This window comes from Rhinolophus hipposideros (genome assembly GCF_964194185.1).
Source record: "Rhinolophus hipposideros genome assembly, chromosome: 7".
Lineage (NCBI taxonomy): Eukaryota > Metazoa > Chordata > Mammalia > Chiroptera > Rhinolophidae > Rhinolophus > Rhinolophus hipposideros.
Genome location: NC_138053.1, coordinates 23,982,714 through 24,004,618, shown reverse-complemented (window position 1 = coordinate 24,004,618; position 21,905 = coordinate 23,982,714). Strand labels below are relative to the sequence as shown.

General features: G+C 39.7%; 1 protein-coding gene across 1 annotated transcript in view; it reads right to left on the bottom strand.

Moving 5' to 3' along the window:
- Positions 1 to 539: 539 nt before the first annotated feature.
- REEP5 (receptor accessory protein 5) overlaps positions 540 to 21,905 on the bottom strand; it is a 37,467-nt gene continuing 16,101 nt past the window's right edge. The window contains exons 3-5 of the mRNA XM_081054257.1: positions 18,827 to 18,965; positions 8,131 to 8,299; positions 540 to 2,953 (exon numbers count right to left, since the gene is read on the bottom strand). Coding sequence (XP_080910383.1) covers positions 2,904 to 2,953; positions 8,131 to 8,299; positions 18,827 to 18,965 — 358 coding nt within the window. The 3' untranslated portion in view covers positions 540 to 2,903. The remainder of the gene's footprint in view (positions 2,954 to 8,130; positions 8,300 to 18,826; positions 18,966 to 21,905) is intronic.

Sequence of the window (21,905 nt, the reverse complement as noted above, 5' to 3'; positions counted from 1 at the left end):
TACAGGATAATTTGGAGGCACATACAAAAAGTGTTTACTACATCAAAATACCATGTTTCCCCGAAAATAAGACCTAGTCGGACAATCAGTTCTAATGTATCTTCTGGAGCAAAAATTAATATAAGACCCGGTCTTATTTCACTACAATAATAAAATAAGACCGGATATTATATTAATTTTTGCTCCAAAAGACGCATTAGAGCTGATTGTCCCGCTAGGTCTTATTTTCGGGGGAACAGGGCATATATAGTACACCAACTTTTGTCATATGAGACCTGTGTGTAATGCAATACGGGTAGAAACAGTGGTTTAGATTTCCTTTAAATCTAGTGCTAATTATTGATAGAAACTTTTTTTGGTTGGTATATTTTCTGTAGGGAGAGTCTTTTCTCCAACACGTAGTAATCACCAGGGGAAAATTATGGGCCAGGTGAGGGATTAATAAACAGCAGTGTTTAAAGTTTGTTAGCCTGTATTCAGATTTTGCATAAATTCTAGTTGTTTTTTAAAGCCCCATAAAATAAAATGAAATAAAACAGTTCAATGAGATAATGGAACTTTATTTACATCCATTTCCATTTAATATATCACATCTTCAGGACAGGCGGTAACTTAAAGGCTATGCTCATTCTTCAGGCTCTGGGCAGCAGACTCCCGAGTAGCAGTAACTGATGATCTGAAACGTTGCAAAGTTGAGGAAGAATGGCTGTAGGGATTCTGTAACTTTACTTACCCCGCAAATACCATTCACATACAAATAAATGCTTTGCTTCTAGCTAGACACAGGCTCAATTAGTTTTTCAAATATTCTAGCCATGGCAATATATTACTTGGGAAATCTAAATTGAGACAGAATTGTTCAACTCCTAACTTCTCCTGTCTTTAATATGTATGCTTTAACTGCCAAAAACAATACCCAATTTCTTCTGGAATGCCCTGTAGTAGAAAGCTATCAGAAAAAAACAATTTGCATTCAGAATGTGTTTTCTTACTACGTGTATAGTCGTTTTCAAACTGGTATTAGCCGGAAAGTAGCTATGAGCAGTAGTAACTTTTATGCCTCCCATTTGCCTGATAATATGTTCCATATACTAACTATATGTTCTGTATACTAAAAGTTGCTAATTTTCATTCTTTTGCCATCAAGAAAAGTATATTTATGGGGGAAAGGATTTAAATACTCCTAGAAGCACATTTTTAAAAAAGAAATCTAAGTCTTGATTTTCTCCCAATAATAATTGTTTGCTTTCTAAAAGTTTGTTTGTTTTTTTTTCTCCTTTAAGGTAAGTTTAATAAGATGCCATATGATCACCACTATTTTTCTCAGAAAAAAAAAAAAAGCCCTGATCCACATTATAATATGTGGGTGATATTGTCCCTTATTTTTGATATCTAATATTTTTTACATCATGAGACATCATTATGATTTTAATCTGTTATCGAAAGGAAAACTAATCATCTTTATTTACCTTAAAAAAATATTTTACAGTCTGGATATTTAATCTTGGTAGTTTTGTTATGCTCTTGTTTTACTCAGTTTAGTCTAATTCGAAGGATCCCAGCAGTATGGCTGGTGTAAAGCTCCATTTTTCTAGTCCAGACAAGTTGTCATGGTCACTATATGTTACTTGGCTGATCAAGCTGGAGACATTGATTTTAACTTTTTGTTCTATACTTAAACTATGTAGTTATGTGCTATTTTTCAAAACAAAGCCTTAAACTATGTAGTTATGTGCAATTTGTCAAAACAAAGCGTAAAGATGAAGGCATTTACATGGACTACAAATGATTCTGACTTGCAAAGAGGGAGGCCTCTTGTGTTTGACCTTAAAGGCCCGAGAAAGAAGGAGAAGGTATTTTGACTTAGCCACTGCCAACTAGAGCATAGGTTATAGCATACTTCCTTTCCATCTCCCGCAATTGCTCTTAGAGCCTGGTGTCATCATTAGCATGTAGTTGCTAGCTAATGATTTAACAAGAACATACATGTAATCAGAGGTGGGCAAGTCTCTGGAGGATCCTTAAATGGGTTTTAAAAAGACTGGGAAAGACACAAAAGACTAAACCAACATGTTAGCATTGGAGGTGAAACCAGAGGTGGTTTCCATTTTAGCATCTCAAAAACTGACAAAGCTAAAGCTTGTAAGCAGGTATTTAAAAGGCCACAAGACAGGATCACTAGTTCTGCAGGGACCTGGGAGCTGTAGATTACTGCTGTGTGTGTGTGTGTACATGTCCCCATTTATCACCAACGTGACTTCCAGTATTCAGCTGCCACAATGTTAGAAAAACAACCAGGCCAACCTCCATGCGACCTCATTTATCACTTCACTGTTCTTTTGAAATATTACTTGTATGTATGAATTTCCTGAAGTATTGTCTAGCAGTTCACACCAGCACAATGGAACCTTCAGCGTTTGGCAGGTGCGCTCCGTGAGCACGTGATAGTAACATTCCCCTACCTACATGTATGCGCAAATACATGAAAAACACAATACAAAATCGTACAACACATGAAGTAGAACCTTAAAGAGTATCCTGAATTATAAGTACAGAGAAAATGCATGCAGAGAGAGCCCACTGAAGTACAAAGCCTGTGGGATATATACTTTAAGTTTATATTTACTTTAACATGTCTTTTCCTACCCAGAGGCAAAATGTATTTTCCAAATATCTGGACACTGCCCATTGCATTAAATTTACATTTAAATGCTCCCTATGTATATAGGCAGTACAAGTGGGCAAAAACAAAAACAAAACCTTACAACACATTCCTTTTTTTAATATATCAAAAATGTTTCCAAGGCAACAATATTAAAATGATTATCCCACAGTCCCTAATACAACATCAAGCTCTACTAGGAAGGTACAGAGAGGGCAAGAATGCTTCATCCATCAGGGGTTTAGGTGCTCTTCTTTTCTTCACCCAGTAAATTCACGGCAGCTTTCTTGGCTGTTGGGAGGAAAGGAAATTAAATTTCAAAATGATTCGCTATACAGGCTCTGTGCTTAATGGCGCTACCAGATAACAACTGGATGACTCGTGCAGATGAGAACACACTGAGGTTTGTGATCAGGGCTAAAAACGTTTCCAGGAAATGGACAAGAAACTACTTCAGGAAACAGAGCACTTGAGCAGAGAGTTCTTCAAGGTCTTGTAGCCCTTGGTGGTGACAGTGTCACCTAAGCCCTCTGTCCTGTAAGCATCATGAGCAGCAGAGTTTCTTTGGGTGCATGGTGTCCCTCTGTGCAATCAAAAAATTCTCGTGTGTGTCTGGCTGCTCACTTGTACAAATTCACCATGTCTCCATCTGATGACAACCAGGTCATCCTTCTATTCCATGGTGAGAGAAGTCAGAAAAAGGCCTCATTCCCTGAACCCAGAAATGATGGTATATTTATATTCTCTTATTGCGCCACCATTTCCTGCTAGGATGGGAAGGGTGTGCTGCAAGGCTTTGAGTTGGTGGGAAGACACTACATTCATCAAGGAAGTATTCTTACATCTGTGGGGTGCTAAGCCTCCGCCTTCCCAATTACCAGGTGGCTTGGAATGTGCTGTAAGAACGAGTGTGGTATGTGAGACGGAGGGCGGGAAGGGGTTTTCTGGAAGGTACCAGGGCCTCCTGTGAGATCCCACAACTGCAGCTGTTTTTGATGGAACTTGCCTGAGTCCAGTGGTGAGAGCCACGGAGACCCACCTTGTTCACCGGCCACCTCACAGCTGCTCTCCCTTCATTCCGTTAAAATTGCTGAACACTGGAAAAATCGCAGCCCTTCTCTTAACTAGCCCTTTGTAAAAATTTACTTCCTGGAGAATCCAGAGGCTTTAAGAAAAGCCTAAAATGTGTCAGCATGTAAGTTTCTCCTTATTTTCATTCTCACACCCCTGTTTAGGAATGTATCACATGGTAAAATTGAATTAAAATGGATTTTAGAGTATTAACATCTAAAAGAATCAAGAGGCTAAGAACTGTGGATGAACTAGACAGAAATGACATTAGCAGAGGTTGCTGGTTAGGCTAAGGGCAAAGAAGAACAGAAAAGAAAGTTCTTAAATTGTAGAAAAATACATTGAAGTAGACTGGAGCTCTCGGTACAGAAATAGGAGTTCAGAGGAGCGAGGTCTGTGAGGGAGAAAGGGGCAGAACACGTTATTGCTGGGACATCTCTGCTGCCAGAGAACTGGCTTGGGGATCTTTCCTCGCCAGTGGTCAGGTCACCTCTTATCTCCCACTTTCTAATTACCAGAGAGCTCTAGCAACACTACCAAAATTCTCTAATTCTAGGCCCTTTGCCTACGTTTCTCCAATTTCTGAAAACCCTCTGGAACTTACGACCCATCATGAGCAAAATCTCCTCTATGCTCATCCATTTCTCTGGGTGTTTACCTTCATGCACCTATAGAAATATGCCTGTCTCCTGAGGACACTGCTTTCTCACGGAGTGGTGGTTGTGCCACTGGGCCTGGAGGTCTGGTAAGAATTACCTTTGTTCTTCATTGTCATGTCATCAGATGATACCTTCCACTGGCATTCCTTTTCCCAGTCATCTCTGACCCTGGAGCTATGCTTCCTTATGTAAGATTTTAGCTCCAAAGTTAGCGTCACTCTCTAATACCACTCCTGTTTTATTTATTGGTGATTTCAACATCCACATAGATGTACGTGATCCTTCCGACATCCTGACCTCTTACTTCCGCTCGTCCACTAAATAACCTTTCTATTCCATCCCACTTACTCCCACCACAGGCGCTCACTCATGATCCTGTCGCTACCAATCACTGCCGTCCCTCTCTCATCTCAGTGTCCAGCTCCCCACCCTCCACCATCGCCACCTACTTGGTAGCTCGCTCCTTCTGTTATCCCCACCACCTGGCTTGATCGTCCATCGAGCTTACCACCTTTCCCACTGTTCCTCACTTTGCTCCTCACCCAGCTTAGATTCCATCGTCAAACATTAACCACTCCTTAGTCCCTCTCTCACTTCAGAGTTCTTACTTAACAAAATTAACCTTGATACAACTCTCCACCTGTTCTGCCCCTGCACCCATGTAGCTGAAGGCAGCTGAAGAAAAACACAAACAGATGAACCAGTTTCACTTTGAATTCATGGACGCAAATCTCAAGTGAGCCTTTACAACTGCCTGGCAATCACATGACACGGTCCCGGTCCATTCACTCGCCCACCGTCTTACAGGGGCCAGCAGATTACAGCCACACTCAGGGGTTGTCTACTCCTGCTTTCACACGACAATGGGAGAGCCGAGGAGCTGCAACAGAAACCTGATGGGTTGTAGGAACTAAAGTAGCTGGCCCTTGACAGGAACAGTTTGCTGACCCCAGTCCTAGACAAGTATGTGATATCTTCTCCTCTTTCTGTCACTTCCTTTCCTATCCTCTCACTTGACCTTTTCTTCCTACTTTCCTGAGAAATTTGAAGCAATCAGAAAATTACTTCTATAAGCTCCTACTGTCACGTATCCTTACCTACTAGCATCTTTACCCATACGCCCTGATGTCCCTCCGTTATTACAAACTGTCCCTGCTCCTATGACCAATCCCTCTATTTGTACACTATATCCTATCTCCTCTGGTCTAGTCAAAGAGAGCTCCAGCATTTCACCCTTTCACTTGTATCATTTTCTTGCTCTTTCCTGGATCATTCCCATTCATTTGCAAACACACGTTGTTACTCCCACCTTAAGGAAAAGGAAAAAAAAATCCTCAGGACCCTAGTTCCTTCTTCCAGTTATAGCCCCATTCTTCTGCTCATTTGCAGGAAATTTCTCAAAACAGTTGTCTATATTCTCTCATGCCTTTCCTCCCATTTCTCTCAAATCTATTCCAATCAGGATTTTACCCTCCCCACTCCACAAAATCTGTTTTGTCAAGATCACCAGTGCCTTCCTCATTGCTGAATCCAACGGTCGTTTTCAGCCTTACTTGCCTAATCTGCAGTAAGTGACACAAAGGATCGCTCCCTCCCTCTTGAGAACACTTTCTTCACTTGGCCCGACGATAACATAGTCTCGTGGTTTCCTTGCTACCTCAACTGGCCGCTACTTGTCGGTCTGTTTTGCTGGTTGCTTCTCATCTCCCCAATGTCTAAACCTGGGGGCCCCAGGGCTCAGTCCTTGGACCTCCTCTGTTTTAATCACATCCACTCCCTTCGTGATCTCATTCAGCCTCATGCTTACTACACTGCTGGTGACCCCCAAATTAGCATCCCAGCCCAGACCTGTCTCCTGAACTCTTGATACCCATATCCAGCTGGCTGCAGACTACTCCACATAGGTTCCTAACAGACCACTCAAAGTTATGCCCAGAACTGAATTCCTTATTTTTCCCTCCTAACCTGTTGTACCCAGTGTTTCCAGCTTAATGGCAATTTTATACTTCTGTCTGTTCAGGCTAAAAAGCTTGGCCTCATCTTTGACTCCTCTCTCATTCTCCAAGGATGTAGGTTCCATAAGCAAATCCTATTGGTTCTGCCTTCAAAATCTATCAAGAATCCAGTGACTTCTTATCTCCTCTGCTGCCATTACAGACCAAGCGCCATCATCCTCTCCAGCCAGACCATTTCAGTGGCCTTTTAACCGGTCTCATGTCTCCCTGTCTCCCTTCAGTCCATTCTTAGTACAGTGGTCAAGTGCTCCTATTAAAACACACAATGGATCATGTCGCTCTTCTGCTTACGTCCTCCAGTAGCACCTGTGTCACACAGCACCCGTGTCACAGCACCCCGTGTCACACAGCACCCGTGTCACACAGCACCCAGTGTCACAGCACCCATGTCACATAGCACCCGTGTCACACAGCACCCGTGTCACACAGCACCCAGTGTCACACAGCACCCGTGTCACACAGCACCCGTGTCACACAGCCCCTGGTGTCACACAGCACCCGGTGTTACAGCACCCGTGTCACACAGCACCCGGTGTCACAGCCCCCGTGTCACACAGCCCCCGTGTCACACACCCCCCGTGTCACACAGCCCCTGGTGTCACACAGCACCCGTGTCACAGCCCCCGTGTCACACAGCACCCGTGTCACACAGCACCCGTGTCACACAGCACCCAGTGTCACACAGCACCCGTGTCACACAGCACCCGTGTCACACAGCCCCTGGTGTCACACAGCACCCGGTGTTACAGCACCCGTGTCACACAGCACCCGGTGTCACAGCCCCCGTGTCACACAGCCCCCGTGTCACACAGCCCCTGGTGTCACACAGCACCCGTGTCACAGCCCCCGTGTCACACAGCCCCCGTGTCACACAGCACCCGTGTCACACAGCACCCAGTGTCACACAGCACCCGTGTCACACAGCCCCTGGTGTCACACAGCACCCGGTGTCACAGCACCCGTGTCACACAGCACCCGGTGTCACAGCCCCCGTGTCACACAGCCCCCGTGTCACACAGCCCCCCCGTGTCACACAGCACCCGTGTCACACAGCCCCTGGTGTCACACAGCACCCGTGTCACACAGCACCCAGTGTCACAGCACCCGTGTCACACAGCACCCGTGTCACACAGCACCCGGTGTCACAGCACCCGTGTCACACAGCCCCCGTGTCACACAGCACCCGTGTCACACAGCCCCTGGTGTCACACAGCACCCGTGTCACACAGCACCCAGTGTCACAGCCCCCGTGTCACACAGCACCCGTGTCACACAGCCCCCGGTGTCACACAGCCCCCGTGTCACACAGCACCCGTGTCACACACAGGCAAGCAGCCTTCACAGTCCCCTATAAGGCATGACAGGACCTGTCTCCTTCCAGCCTCCACTCCCAAACTCTCTGACCTTGTCTCCTGCTCTTCTCCCTCTAGATCATTCTCTTCTAATCATACTGCTCCCACCCCCAGGCTTTTGCATGTGCTGTGCCTTCTGTCTAGAAGGAGGTCATTTTTCCTGAGATGCTGACGGAGAGGTGCATTACATGTGGCATGGAGGATGAACCCTGAGAAACGTAAAGGGCATCAGGCAAAGTCTTGGTAAAGAAATGCCCGCGTAATCACATGTGTGAGGAAAGCTAACGGACCCGAAGGCCGGGAGGCTCACTGTTTGCACCATGTATCCCATCTCCTCTCACACGCTGAACCAAGCTGTCCCCGGGCCTTACCTTCTTTAGCGATGGCATCTGCAGTCTCTTTGGCTTTGTCCTTCAAGTCATTCACCACACTGTCCACCTGCGAATGGTGCTTCAGGAAGACAGGCTGGATGATGCGCCTGTAGAGCAGCTCAGCGCCGTTGGAGGGGCTGGGGGCCATGCACCACAGCAGGAAGCCACACTGCGGGGAAGGAGAGCCAGAGCGGTCACAGGGGGGCAGCGACACCCCAGCGCTACTCGGGATGGCCCTGCCCCGGCCATCTTGCCCAACAGCATTTCCAGGGTTTGCTACACACTACAGGTGGGCTTTTCTTAGGTGGAAAAAAATGTGACAAATAATGGGCTAGTAAGGAAAAGCTGAGATTGAAAAGCAAGGTAAAACACACCACGTCCAGCACCTGAACTTCCTAACGTGGACCGCTGTTTAGTTTATAGCTGTAAGAGACTTATATTAGTTATAACTCTTAAAAATCAATTTTAAAAACACAGTACTTATCTGTATGTTGAAAGCCCTGTATACATAAGCCTAATATCTATGAAGCTTCTTCTTAGTGGGCTTACCTTGGTAGGTTTGTCACATTTATTAATCCATTTATTATAGAAAAAATACCTCAGCCATTCTTAAAATCTTCCCAAAGAAGAATCTCGGTTTTTAGGATCTTAGCCTTCAAAGATCTTAGCCTTCAAAGAATTTGTACAGTCAGGGCTTCCTCTTCTGTCTCCTTGAATGTAGATATTATTCCTAACTCTTGCCTTATGGCTCTGCTTTGCTACTGAGATTTTTTAAATTGACAAGAATTCTACCCTAAAAGCTTAAAAAACAAGAACTGTCACATTATACTTATACCCAAATAATTTTACTGTTTATTCAACGATACATAACAAGTCAGCACTTCAAATTGTCCAAGCACTTTATTCTTCTATAGGATAAAGAGCCAAAAACGGGAATATTCAGAGTGATAGAAAGTTTAATCAATAACATACTCGGTTCTTTTGGTTTAAGATTCTAACACCCAGCCTACGTGACTCTATATAAAACAGAAGTCCTTTCTTGAGATTCCAAATCTGTATTTTTACAACTTCTCCTTAAAGTAACAACCCCTCAACTTCTTATGCCACAAATTTAACTCTACAGCCATAGTCCTTATTATTCCAAACTAAAGAATGTATTCAAATAACCAAGAAGCTACATCATTTTTCTAAGATAGTCCTTTGAACCATATTTGTGCCCCAAAAGCCACTCCATCAGTACCATGGGCACTATAAGAAATTTGTAGTACATATTGAAGTTCTGTTACACAAAAAATTAAAAACATAATGCAGGTTCTCGACAGATTACTTTCCCTAGATTATCTGAACTATAAAACTCTGGAAAAGGAACACTCATGAATTAGAATTTGTTCCAGACACAAGAGCAGGGAGGCAAGCTTTCAAAAGACAGGCCATCAGGCAGGATTAAGAAAATCAAATCATAGCTATATGCTTCTTACAAGAAACATACCAAAGACAAAGCCAATTAAGAACACTTAAAGGGATTTTCGTTCCCTTATTTGTATTAGACAAATACCAACTCCCCTAAAAACTCATATAGTAATATTAATAGTACATAAACATTACTTAAGGCAAAATAAGCAGAGTGATAAAGAAGGAAAACAATTTACCAAGAAGATTCATTCACCTGAATCTACATATCTTTGAGATATATATATACACACACACATAGATATATATAGCTTTGAGATATATATATATTATATACATATAATTATATACATATATATCTCAAAGCTATATATGTCTATGTATGTGTATATATTATATATAATACATATATTTTATATATAGTATATATGTTATATATACTATATAGCTTTGTATATATCTATAATTATATCATTTTCATGCTCATATATATAGCTTCCAAATATAGCTCTGGAATATGTAAATTAAAGTCAGAATTATATACATAAATGGACAAAATCCACAATCGTAGATTTTAACACTTCCATCGCAAATTGATCTGTCAAACTAGAAATTAATAAGAATACAAAAAAAGAACACAAAATTTAAAATCTCAATCTCAAGATATATACAGATCTCTCTACACACCAATCAGTGATTCTAAGAGAATTATAAACTACATTACATAGCGGATAAGAGAAAGGGCTCAGAGAAACTGGGTCCCAGTCATGGCTCTGCACTTAGCTGAGCAAACCTTGTGCATATTACTTAATTGCTTCAGTCTGTTTTTAGCTCTATAAAATAGTCATTAATTGAAATTAAAAAAAATTACCTCATACAGATTTTATAAGAAAATGAGAAACATTTAGAGCACTTGGCCTAGTAGGGGCTTTGTCTCTGTCCTAAGAATACTGTCTTCTGCCAACATTCATGAAATGGTAACAGGCTAACTTGTTAGCTGTAAGTGGGGTAAAATCAAATCCCAGAACCAACACATGCCCTTTTTAAACAATTATTTCATAACTCTCTTTTTACTACCTAAAATGAAATTCAAAGTAATGGTAAACTTACATAATTACCAAACAAAAAATCAAGATGGTACATTAGTCCTCCCTCCGCGGGGGATACATTCCAAGACCCCAGTGGATACCTGAAAACATAGATACTGTTTTTTCCTATACATACATAACTATGATAGAGTTTAACTTATAAATTGGGTACAGTAAGAGATTCACAACAATAATAATAAAATAGAACAATTACAATATACTTTAATAAGTTATGTGAATGGCTTTGGGGCCATTATTTAGTAAAATAAGGGTCACTTAAACACAAGCACCACGATACCTTGACAGTGATAAATGAGAGGCCTACTAAGTGACCGGACAGGTGGGCAGCATGTACAGTGTGGATTGGCTGGACGAAGGGATGATTCACATCTACGGTGGGACAGAGCAGAATGGTGCGAGAGCATCACACTACTCAGAACAGCGTGTAATTTAAAAGTTATGAATTGTTTATTTCTGGGATTTTCCATTTAATATTTTTAGACCATGGATGACTGCTGGTAACTGAAACTGTGGAAAGCGAAACCGTGGATAAGAGGGGACCACTGTACTCTAAATGCAATATAAAGGAAAAATACAGTGAAAGTAACACATAATAAAGCAGTATGTATTTTACTATGTAAATGTTCAAGCCAAACTATACTAGAAAACACCACAAAATACTTTATGAGTAGAATCAGTGACTATAATAGTTACAAACAAAATCTCCTCCATATATTCCCCAAAGGTTGAGAATTTCTGGACTAGAGGCACTACACAACCTGCTTTCTATGTCAGAGTATTCAATCAAAACACAATTCACGTGGGTGATGAGGGTAAAGGGGATCAAATATATGGTGATGGAAGGAGAACTGACTCTGGGTGGTGAACACACAATGGGATTTATAGACGATGTAATACAGAATTGTACACCTGAAATCTATGTAAATTTACTAACAATTGTCACCCCAATATAATTAATAAAATAAAAATTAAAAAAAAAAAAAAAACACAATTCACTGCCATAATCTTCAAATTACGATTTTAAGCCAGCCCTCCCTTCCCCTGTCCTAACCCTGATGTGTGACAGACTCCAAAACTCATTTACTGAGCACAGCACCAGAAAAACAAAGTGCAGAGTTAGGAAAGCAAATGAGAGGAAATCATGGCACTGGGAGGAGGAAGAGCAAAGATGCAGACTAGCCCTCTCCTAATCTCACTACACATGCATATGCAAGCACCCCAAAACTCCAATGAACCTTCACAGACACACAATAGCACAGTAAGACCTTCTGTTACAGATCTAAGCACTCAAAGCCTATTCCTTGAAATATCCCTCCATAGGTGTGCATAGTTCCATGTTTACGATAGTTTTCCTGGCAATTCTACTCTAGAATCCCCTGGGCTTGGCCAGCTATCTTAGTGAATTAGAAGATGTTGCCAGAGTGAACTTCGGTTTTCCGAATCACACATCTGCCTTAACCCCCAAATGGGGGTTAAGTGACCACATTTTCACAGCCTTTAGCTTTTGTTTTCTCTGCTTTAAACCAGGCAAATCACAGGCAAACCCTGCAGACCATCTTTCTAGTTAACATTTCCTTGTGGAAGACCTTTCGGTTTTTAATATGCAAACATTCATACAGTGCTCCCCATTGGTTGCTTATATGGATAATACATACATACCCAAGACTCAATACAACAATTTAAACAAAATGTATAGGAAAAGGAAAAGTTACTTTCTCGACAAACATCAGAATCCCATGTGGACCTTGTGAAGCGTATGCAAAGTGTCCAAAGTGTACGTGTGCCACATACCACTTCCTACAGAGCAATAGTTTCTTACTAACTTTATTCACTACAGATGGTCTCTGATTTGCGATGATTCAGCTTAGGATTTTTCGACTTTACGATGTTGTGAAATCAATATCTTTCAGTAGAAACCTGAGAGGCTAAGCTATGATGTTCGGTAGGTTAGGTGTATTAAATGCATTTGTGACTTAAGGATATTTTCAAATAGATTTATTGGGACATAAGCCCATCGTAAGTCAAGGAACAGCTGTATTTGGTGAGCAGAAAGTGTTGTTTTTAGCATCTAACATCCTACTATGATATTTGTTACTTATATTGGGGTATTTTGCTGTGTTTATTTGTTTGCTTGTTTGTTTTTGTTTTAGGTTGTTGTTGTTTGCTGTATTTAGGTAATCAATATGGAGTTTTAAATTGATATGTAATGCATTTGAATTTTTACCATGTAAAATTGTAGTAAATAGTCTCTTGGCTGGTATTCATATGTAGACTATCTTATTTTCAGGAATGGATTATTGATGTAGAGACAAATGCCCATATTACAACCATAGGCATCAAGGGGAAGTGGAAATAACTCACTGGTTTAAGAATCACAAGAGTTGATATCTGTTTTATGACTAGGTAAATCAGCCTTTTTTAAAGTTAATTTTCTCTTCTGTACGATTTTAGCAAAGTCACAAATTAATGTACTTGAAGAAAGTACACAAAATATTAGTAATATTACCAAAAAAAAAAAGTGTAGTAAGAAGAACTACACTTCTTACTGTGGTTGAAAATCTTATTGTAGGTATCACCCTTCGGCAATGCAGACAAGCTGTTCCATTCATCTTTTCTGGACAAATTAAGGCAAGACTACCCGATAGGACCAGAGCGATGTGTCCATATTTTTGCACCTCTCCAATGTGATTACTGTAGGCTCTACTCCAGACTGTTAATTCAGTTCTTTCCGGTACCCTCGGGCTATTGTCTGGAGACAGTAAAATAATTACTGCTCTCTACCTACATCTTAGCATTTTCCAGTTCTCAAATGAAATAAGTTCCTTGTATTAAAAATAAAGTTAATTACTGTTGAACTCTCAAAGTGATAGTCAGCTGCCAGCTTTTACAACTCTCTGTTTTAAAATCTCTGTAACTATTCTAGCCCAGGAATACCCTGAGCTACACAGATCTGGCCATCCTTTTAATCAAGCTGCCGTCCAAGTGCCAGCTGACGATACTCCCGAGAGCAAACAAAAGCCCACTCTCACCTGCAGTTCAGACAAAGAGCCTGTGCTATTTTAACTGAATGCTGGGCACTACTACACTGACACACTAAGTCCTTAAATTACAAATTACAATAGAACAGACAATTCTGTCTGAGATTCTAATGCTGTCACCATTCAATTTTCCCCTAGGAGAGGTATTTCCAAGGTAGGGGTATGCTTACCATGTAGTTTGGGGCTAACTTGGTCAGAACTGAAAGTTAATGTCAGAAAAAATATGTTTCAGCACTGACTTCCTGATAGGCTGCAATCACTTGATCAGAAACATAAGACTTAGGAGGCCTTTCCAATGTAGCCACAAGAATAGTCATGGGCTAAAGTTAAAACAGACTGCTCAGAATGCACAAACACAAGTTTAAAACAGAACATGTGAAACGGGAGATTTCTCTATCTTTTATGCCTCCTACAACGTTACGAAGAGAAATGTCGTGCTCTCTGTCAATGGGTGAAATAGTACAGGCGACAGTCTGGATCACGACTTAAACTTGCCAGAGTTTATTCGACCTTGTTTTAAAAATAAATCTAGAAAATGATTTAAGTGAGGGTAAAGATATTCATTGCAGCATTAGTTATAACATCAAAACAATCTCCTAAATGTCTATCAGTTGGGGAACGTGCAAATTATTATCTATAATAGATAGACAGCTATGTCAAAGAATAATGAATACCATGAGAAAACAGTCATAGGGTTGTGTTAAATGAAAAACATGAAATACAGAATTGTATACAGTATATAATCTCAACCATACATATATGGTTAAGACACTAACACATACCCGGTTCTCTGTGTATTTGTGTACACAGACCAATATATTTGGACATTAAAATAAATAGGAAGACCACCCTAAGGCGTTAGCAGTGGTAGGATTACAAATGGTTTTTTCTTCCTTATCTAAAACATGCCCCTCCCCCCGCACATGAATGTGAACAATATGACAGCAGGGACTTTGTCTTATTCACCAAAGTATCCCCCAGACCTAGAACAGATTCTGGTACAGAGGTTCGAAATAAATTTCTGGTGAATAAAGGAATGAGCATATGCCATTTTCATAAAATCAGAGAAAAAAGGATTACACATTTATTTTTAAACTCTTCTGCTCAACTCATGATCCAGTGTTTCTAGCTCAGTGTGTTGTATATGATCTTCTCAGCTAACCTTTGATGCCTAACCACTAGGTCTCTTACTTATCTCCAATCTTACAGGCTACTTTAGAAAAATGAAAGACCAAACCAAACCAAACTACCAACAATAGTAATTCTGCAAAGGATAAAATATTAAAACATATCCTTACTTGCACATCTTTTTTTTTTTTCCACCCTCCCATATAATCACCATGTGAGTGTAGCAATCGTACAGGTCAGATCTATGTTAGTCCTTACAATGGGACATTTCCCCTAAAACAACTCCTACAGATTCTGTAATTCAGAGACTTTTTCTCGGTCTGTTCACTGAAGCCGCTCAGTGCGCCACTAATGCAGGAAGAAACCATTTGGATTGACAGCATAATCATTTTTAACCATCTCAAGTATATCATCTATTTGGAAATATATGCAGTAAATCCACTCTCATTCTCATCCACACCGTGATGCCAGGCAGCTAAAGACTACTAATGGATGAATATTTATTTTACTATTTGAGAAGAAAATTTGCTGCAAAGCACTTACTGTAATGTATTTCAAAACAAACTATAAATGATTTAGTGATTGTCTCTTATTCCGGATGCTCTCTCTACCTCGTATGGCCTCCATTAGCAGAGGTGATCAGGAGTAGGCTGGAAGTCAGCCTTGCTCATGTTTCAGAAGTTTGAGGTCAGGCACCAGTGTGAGCGGTTCTGCTGAAGGGATACTGTTCACTGCAACAAGCAGGTGGGCCCAAGGCAAAGGCCAAGTTCCTTTCCATCCGAGAGCATACTGTGACGTCACTACCATTAGATGGATCTTATTAAGGGCTTCAAAATTATTTGGAGTTTAAAACATACAACATCCAAATTATAGATGATAAAAATATTTTTACACGTGCTCGCTTCGGCAGCACATATACTAAAAATATTTTTACACATGCTAAATGTCTTTAAATAACAAAAATCAAAAAAATACCCAGCAAGCTCTGAAATCTTAAATCTTCCCACAGACCAATTTTTTCCATTTGTTTCAAAAGGAAAATTCTTCAGCTGTCTTACACGGCATTCTGTGGTAACGCCATTCATAATTAAATACGTATACTATAATGAGCATGTTTTCATTTAAATTTTTAAACTATTTAGCTTCTTGTTTTTATTTTTACTATATATGGTGTCATACCGTATATAGTGTTCTATAATTTTTTATAATTAGTGAATTATGCAAAAATTTCTGTGTCTGTACCTATGTAGATCCTTTCGTTCCATTTAACTGTACGGATGTACTATTAATTCGTTTAACCATTTACCTATTGATGGCCACTTCAATTGTTTACAATTTTTAGTTATAACCAAAAATGCTGCAATAAATATCCTTATACAGCTCTCTTATGTACAGTGAATATTTCCTTAGGATAGATACTGAAGAACTGCTATAAAGATAATTTTCAATTTGACAAGAAACTGTCAAAAGGTCCCTTAAAAAGGCCATCCCAATTTATACCATGATACTAGCTACCACACATCCATTTTCCAACACATTAACCAATATCAGAGATTAATCTTTTAAATTTCTGTCACTTTGATGAGCAATCTGATGAGGTATTTCAGAATTTTAACTCATATTTCCCAGATCATTTGTGAGATATTAACTGGCTACTCATATTTTTTCTCTTCTGTGAAATGTCTGTTTATAATCCATGTCCATTTTTCTTTTACCTGTAAACATTTTTATATATTCTGGATGTTAATTCCTTATTTATTGTAAATGTTGTAAATATGTCCTCTTAGTCTGTCATTATTTTAACGTTGTTTATGCTGCCCATTGTCTTCTAGAAATTTAATTTTTAAAAATTTTATTGAATCAAATTTATCAAATCTTTTTCTTTGTAACTTTCATTTTTGTCTTGGTTCCATCCCTCCAAGTTAGAAAAACATTCCCTTACACTTTTTTCTAAGACAGAGGTTTTGGCACAGAAATACCATCCCTGTGCGGCACGGAAGAAAACAGATGGTGACAAAGTTGCCGGGGCTAGTCCTTCCCAACACCTTCTGCTCTAACCCCTACAGCTATGAATTACGGTTTAGCAGCATCTCTTTCTAATGCTGTTTGGGGGAGCAAAGCGTGACACCTAGACCTGAAGAGCTATTTTGTGAGGGAACAGGGATTAACTGCGGTTCCTCTGAGGCCTGGAGCTCACTGCCCTAGGACTCATCCAGCCCTATGCTGAGCTTACGAGGCCTGACATGGATTGGGCTGTGGCCTTCCTCCCTTCCAGTGCCGGAGGAAAATGAGTTTACAGGCCAAAATAACGAGGTATTTGAAAAGTACAACCATTTCAAAAGAAAGACAACACAATCAACTACAGATTCTAACAGCAGAAGAAATATTAGAACTGAATGACCAAGAATTTTGAATTGGATGGCTAACTATACTAAAAAATATATAGCAATATGAAATAAAAACAAGAAAACATAGGAAAGAGCCAAGCAATAATATTAGTACAGATAAGGAATACAATTTATGGCATAAATAGCAGAATGGAACAAACTTGAAAATTGGATGATGAGATTGAGAAAATCTCCCAGGAAGAATAAGGAAAATACAAATAGGTTTTTTAAATAGCTGAGACCAAAGAAAAAGAAAAAATATATCCACACGTACTCAGAAATAAATACGTACTGAGATAATATCAACGTGGTGGTGGTTGTGGTGAGGGAGACCAAAGAATGAGAGAGCTTCCTGTATCTAATTTCCTAAATCGAACATTTTTTTAGATAAAACATTTTAAAAGAAAGTTAAGTAGAAATGTAGAAAAAGTAGGACACATTGAAATAAGGACATGAGAAACAGGTCTGACTATATAAATAAGAAAACAATGATTAGTTTCAGGGGAAATTAAAAAAAAAATGGTGCAAGAATAGTACATGTACATTATATGTACACCAGATGGCCCAACAAAATAGATTTACAAAATCATAATAATATAAGTGGAGAATGCTTATCTAACCAAAATTTTTATACAGACACCTGAGGAAGATGAGGACAGGGGAAGGTTGCATGTGTGTGGCAGGTACAAGGTAGGCAAGAGAGCCAAATCCTTATCTTCCAGTGGGACTAAGAGCTAAAGCGTAAAATAGAAAATGAAAAGGTAGCTAAACAGGAATATTATTTAGAGACATAGAGTTAAACGGCAAAACAATCTGCCATCCATGAAGAGACAGTGGTTGCTTTTAAGGAAGGCAATACAGGGGGCGTAAGGATACAGAATGGCTCTTCTTCAAAAACCTTACAGAACGAGTTGAGTCTTTAAGCTATGTGATGTGTAACTTTTTATTCAAACGAAAACTTCAGAGCGTGAAGGGAAAGAGAACACAGAATTCATCAGGGCTGGACACCCCACTCTCTCCAGTTTGGGAAGTCTGGCCCTGGGAACCAGACTATTTACAAACTAACGGGAAGCAGCACCTCTTCCCCAGAAGACACTTGAGGAATCAACTGAAAACAGCTTGTCCCTTTAGGGAGAAAGAACCATTCTATCTATTAAAAGATGTGAACTTTTTCATTCTATTCTTCAAACCTATACAAGAAATAGGTATTTTTTTTCTTCCAGAAATAATGATCCCACTCACCACTGTGAATAATCGATGGCCTGCCAAAATTTGCAATGCTTCCACATGAAATGAAGATAACACCGCATGAAGATAGGAGCTTGGCAAACAGCAATGTTTGTGCTAGGTCATAGTATTTCCATCTTTCATCATGGTCAAACACATCGTGAACACACAATTGCTTTGGCTGTTTCCAAGATAGAATATAAAAAACGTCAGACGTGTTGAATCCTGTCTTCCTATGTCTATGATCTGAGGCAGAGCCATGGAGGGCCAGCATTCAAGCATTTATGCCTATTCCTTGTTTATAGGGCCTGAGATGCAGTTTATTTTAGGGGTAGTAGGGAGCAAATCAAATACATAGATGGAAGGATGCAGAGCAGTTCAGGAAAAGCCAGCGTACCTTCAGCATGTAGTAGAAGGGGATCCAAGACAGGAAGAGGTCAGAGAAGAACTCGGCAATGCTGAACACACCGTACACGACCCAGTAGGTCAGCCACTGGGTGTCATCTTCTTTGTTGGGACTCTCAATGGCTTTAATTCTGAAAGGCAATACAAAAGCAAGTATATCATATAGTAAGATCTCAAAGAAACATTTTTTTAAACGTTATTCTTTCACAGCTGCCCTCTAATATCAACTGAGAAACTCAGGCGAATGTATTCACCATTGTCACTAGACACAAGAGTACAACATAAAGACAGGAAGCATGTGGACATTATCAGGACAAGTCATCGTAACCACTTGTCCCCAGTCTTCTGGTCACCAGAGAAACCAGTACCAGCTGTCCCCTGGATCTCCACCCTGCTCAGCCTCTACCCAGGCCCAGGGGACACCAATGGCTGGGAACCTGAGTAATCCCCACTCCCAAGGGGTTCCTGCCACCAGGGAAATATCAAGAATTCTTTCATGGGAACTCAGTTCTTACGCACTTTTAGTAACTGAGGTATATCATGGGTGAGTAGGAATTTCCATAAAGGAACTTCTCAAACACTTGGTACTGCTCAAATCCATAACAGAGGAAAACAATTATGGTGTCCACTTGGTTCTACAATTATGCGATTCTCAGGCTGTATTTTCTCCTTGCCTCATCAGTTAATTATATGATTTTCTCAGTACCAACTACTTCTTAAAATTCATTCTGCAAATAGAAATAAATTTAAAATAATCTTTTTAAAAAAATTTCCGGACGGCCGGTTAACTCAGTTGGTTAGAGTGTAGTGCTCTTAACAACAAGGTTGCCGGTTCGATCCCCACATGGGCCACTGTGGGTGTGCCCTTCACAATTACATGGAAACAACTAGTTGACTTTGAGCTGATGGGTCCTAGAAAAACACACTTAGATAAGTAAGAAGTTAAATAAAATTGTTACTTATGTAAAGTTCATTCAAAACAAAAAATTTCCATTCCCTTTCTTTTGGCTTGTTCTCTATGTCTGTGGGTTTCTATTTTGTTTATTCATTCAGTTTTTTTAGATTCCACGTATAAGTGAGATAATACGGTATTTATCTTTCTCTGTCTATTTCACTTAGAATAATGCCCTCTAGGTCTATCCATATTGTCACAAGTGGCAAGATTTCATTCTTTTTTATTGCTGAATAATATTCCAGTGTGTGTGTGTGCCAAAAAAATGTATACAAGTGGACACTTTGGTCAACGTTGCTCAAGCAGTAATTCGCCATAATCAGAAGTGTCTGGACACTGATGGTAACCACTTTGAGCACCTCTTGTAATTGCAGAAGTCAAACATGACTTGTATTCATCTTTTGTTATCAGTATATATTGAGTATTACAGTTTTAACAGTTTTCCTTTCTTAAAATGTGTATACATTTTATTGGCACCCTCGGTATATATCACATCTTCTTTATCCATTCATCTACTGCTTCCATACCTTGGCTATTACTAGTAGTAATGCTGCAACAAACACAGGGGTATGTATACCATTTTTCCCCGAAAATAAGACCTAGCCGGACAATCAGCTCTAATGCGTCTTTTGGAGCAAAAATTAATATAAGACCCAGACTTATTTTACTATAAAGGCTTATTTTACTTATTTTACTATAAGACTGGGTCTTATGTTAATTTTTGCTCCAAAAGACGCATTAGAGCTGATTGTCCGGCTAGGTCTTATTTTCGGGGAAACCCGGTTTCTTTTTGAATTACTATTTTTGTTTTCTTTGGATAAATACCCAGAAGAGGAATTGTTGGATTGTATGGCAGCTCTGGTTTTAATATTTTGAGGAACCTCCATACTGTTTTGCATAGTGGCTGCACTAATCCCACAACAGTGCACAAGGGTTCCCTTTTTTCCACATCCTTGTCAAGACTTGTTGTTTGTTGATTTATTGATGATAGCCATTCTGACAGGTTAAAGGTGATATCTCATTGTGGTTTTCATTTGCATTTCCCTGATGATTAGTGATGTTGAGCAACTTTTCATATGTCTATTGGCCATCTGTATGTCCTCTTGGGAGCAATGTCTGTTCAGGTCCTCTGCCCATTTTTTACTTGGATTGTCTTTTTGGTGTGAAGTTATAGGAGTTCCTTATATATTTTGGATATTAACCTTTTATCAGATGTATCATTTACAAATATCTACTACCATTCAGAAGGTTATCTTTTCATTTTGTTGATGGTTTCCTTTGTTTTGCAAACAAACTTTTTACTTTGATGTAGTCCCATTTGTTTATTTTTTATTTTGTTTCCCTTCCTCGGGGAGATATATCCCAAACAATACTGCTAAGAGCAATGTCAAAGAGTTTACTGCCTATGTTTTCTTCTAGGAGTTTTATGGTTTCAGGTCTTATATTTAAATCTTTAATCTATTTTGAGTTTATTCTTATATGTGGTCTAGTTTAATTGTTTTGCATGTATTGTCCGGGTTTGCCAAAATCACTTATTGAACAGACTGTCTACCCCATTGTATATCCGGCCTCCTTTGTCATAGATTAATTGACCATATAAACAAGGATTTATTTCTGGGCTCTCTTCTCCTCCATTGATCTGTGTATCTGTTTTTATGCCGGTACAATACTGTTTTGATTCCTGTAGCTATGTGGTACAGTCTGATATCAGGGAATGTAATACCTCCCACTTTGCTCTTTCTCAAGTTTCCTTTGGCTATTCAGGGTCTTCTGTGGTTCTATATAAATTTTAAAATCAGTTGCTCTAGTTAAAAATAATCTCTTTTACTTCTGAATCACAGAAATTTCTTCCAGTCCTGGAAATCTCTTCATTCTAAACCTGAATTCCATAATGTTTTAATCCTATCCTAACATATGTCTGGATACTTATAACTGAGCTGGACTAAAAGAGTAAACTAGAAGAAATCTGAATCTTGTTTAGCCCATGATGTGGGTTAAGTATTGAAAATACACTGGCTACTCGGTAAAACGGGTTCCCCAAAGAGACGGGTGCTGAGTCATGCTGAGTCATTCACAAGAAAGCCTCTGAATTAATTAGAAGCAGCTATGAGTGTGTACG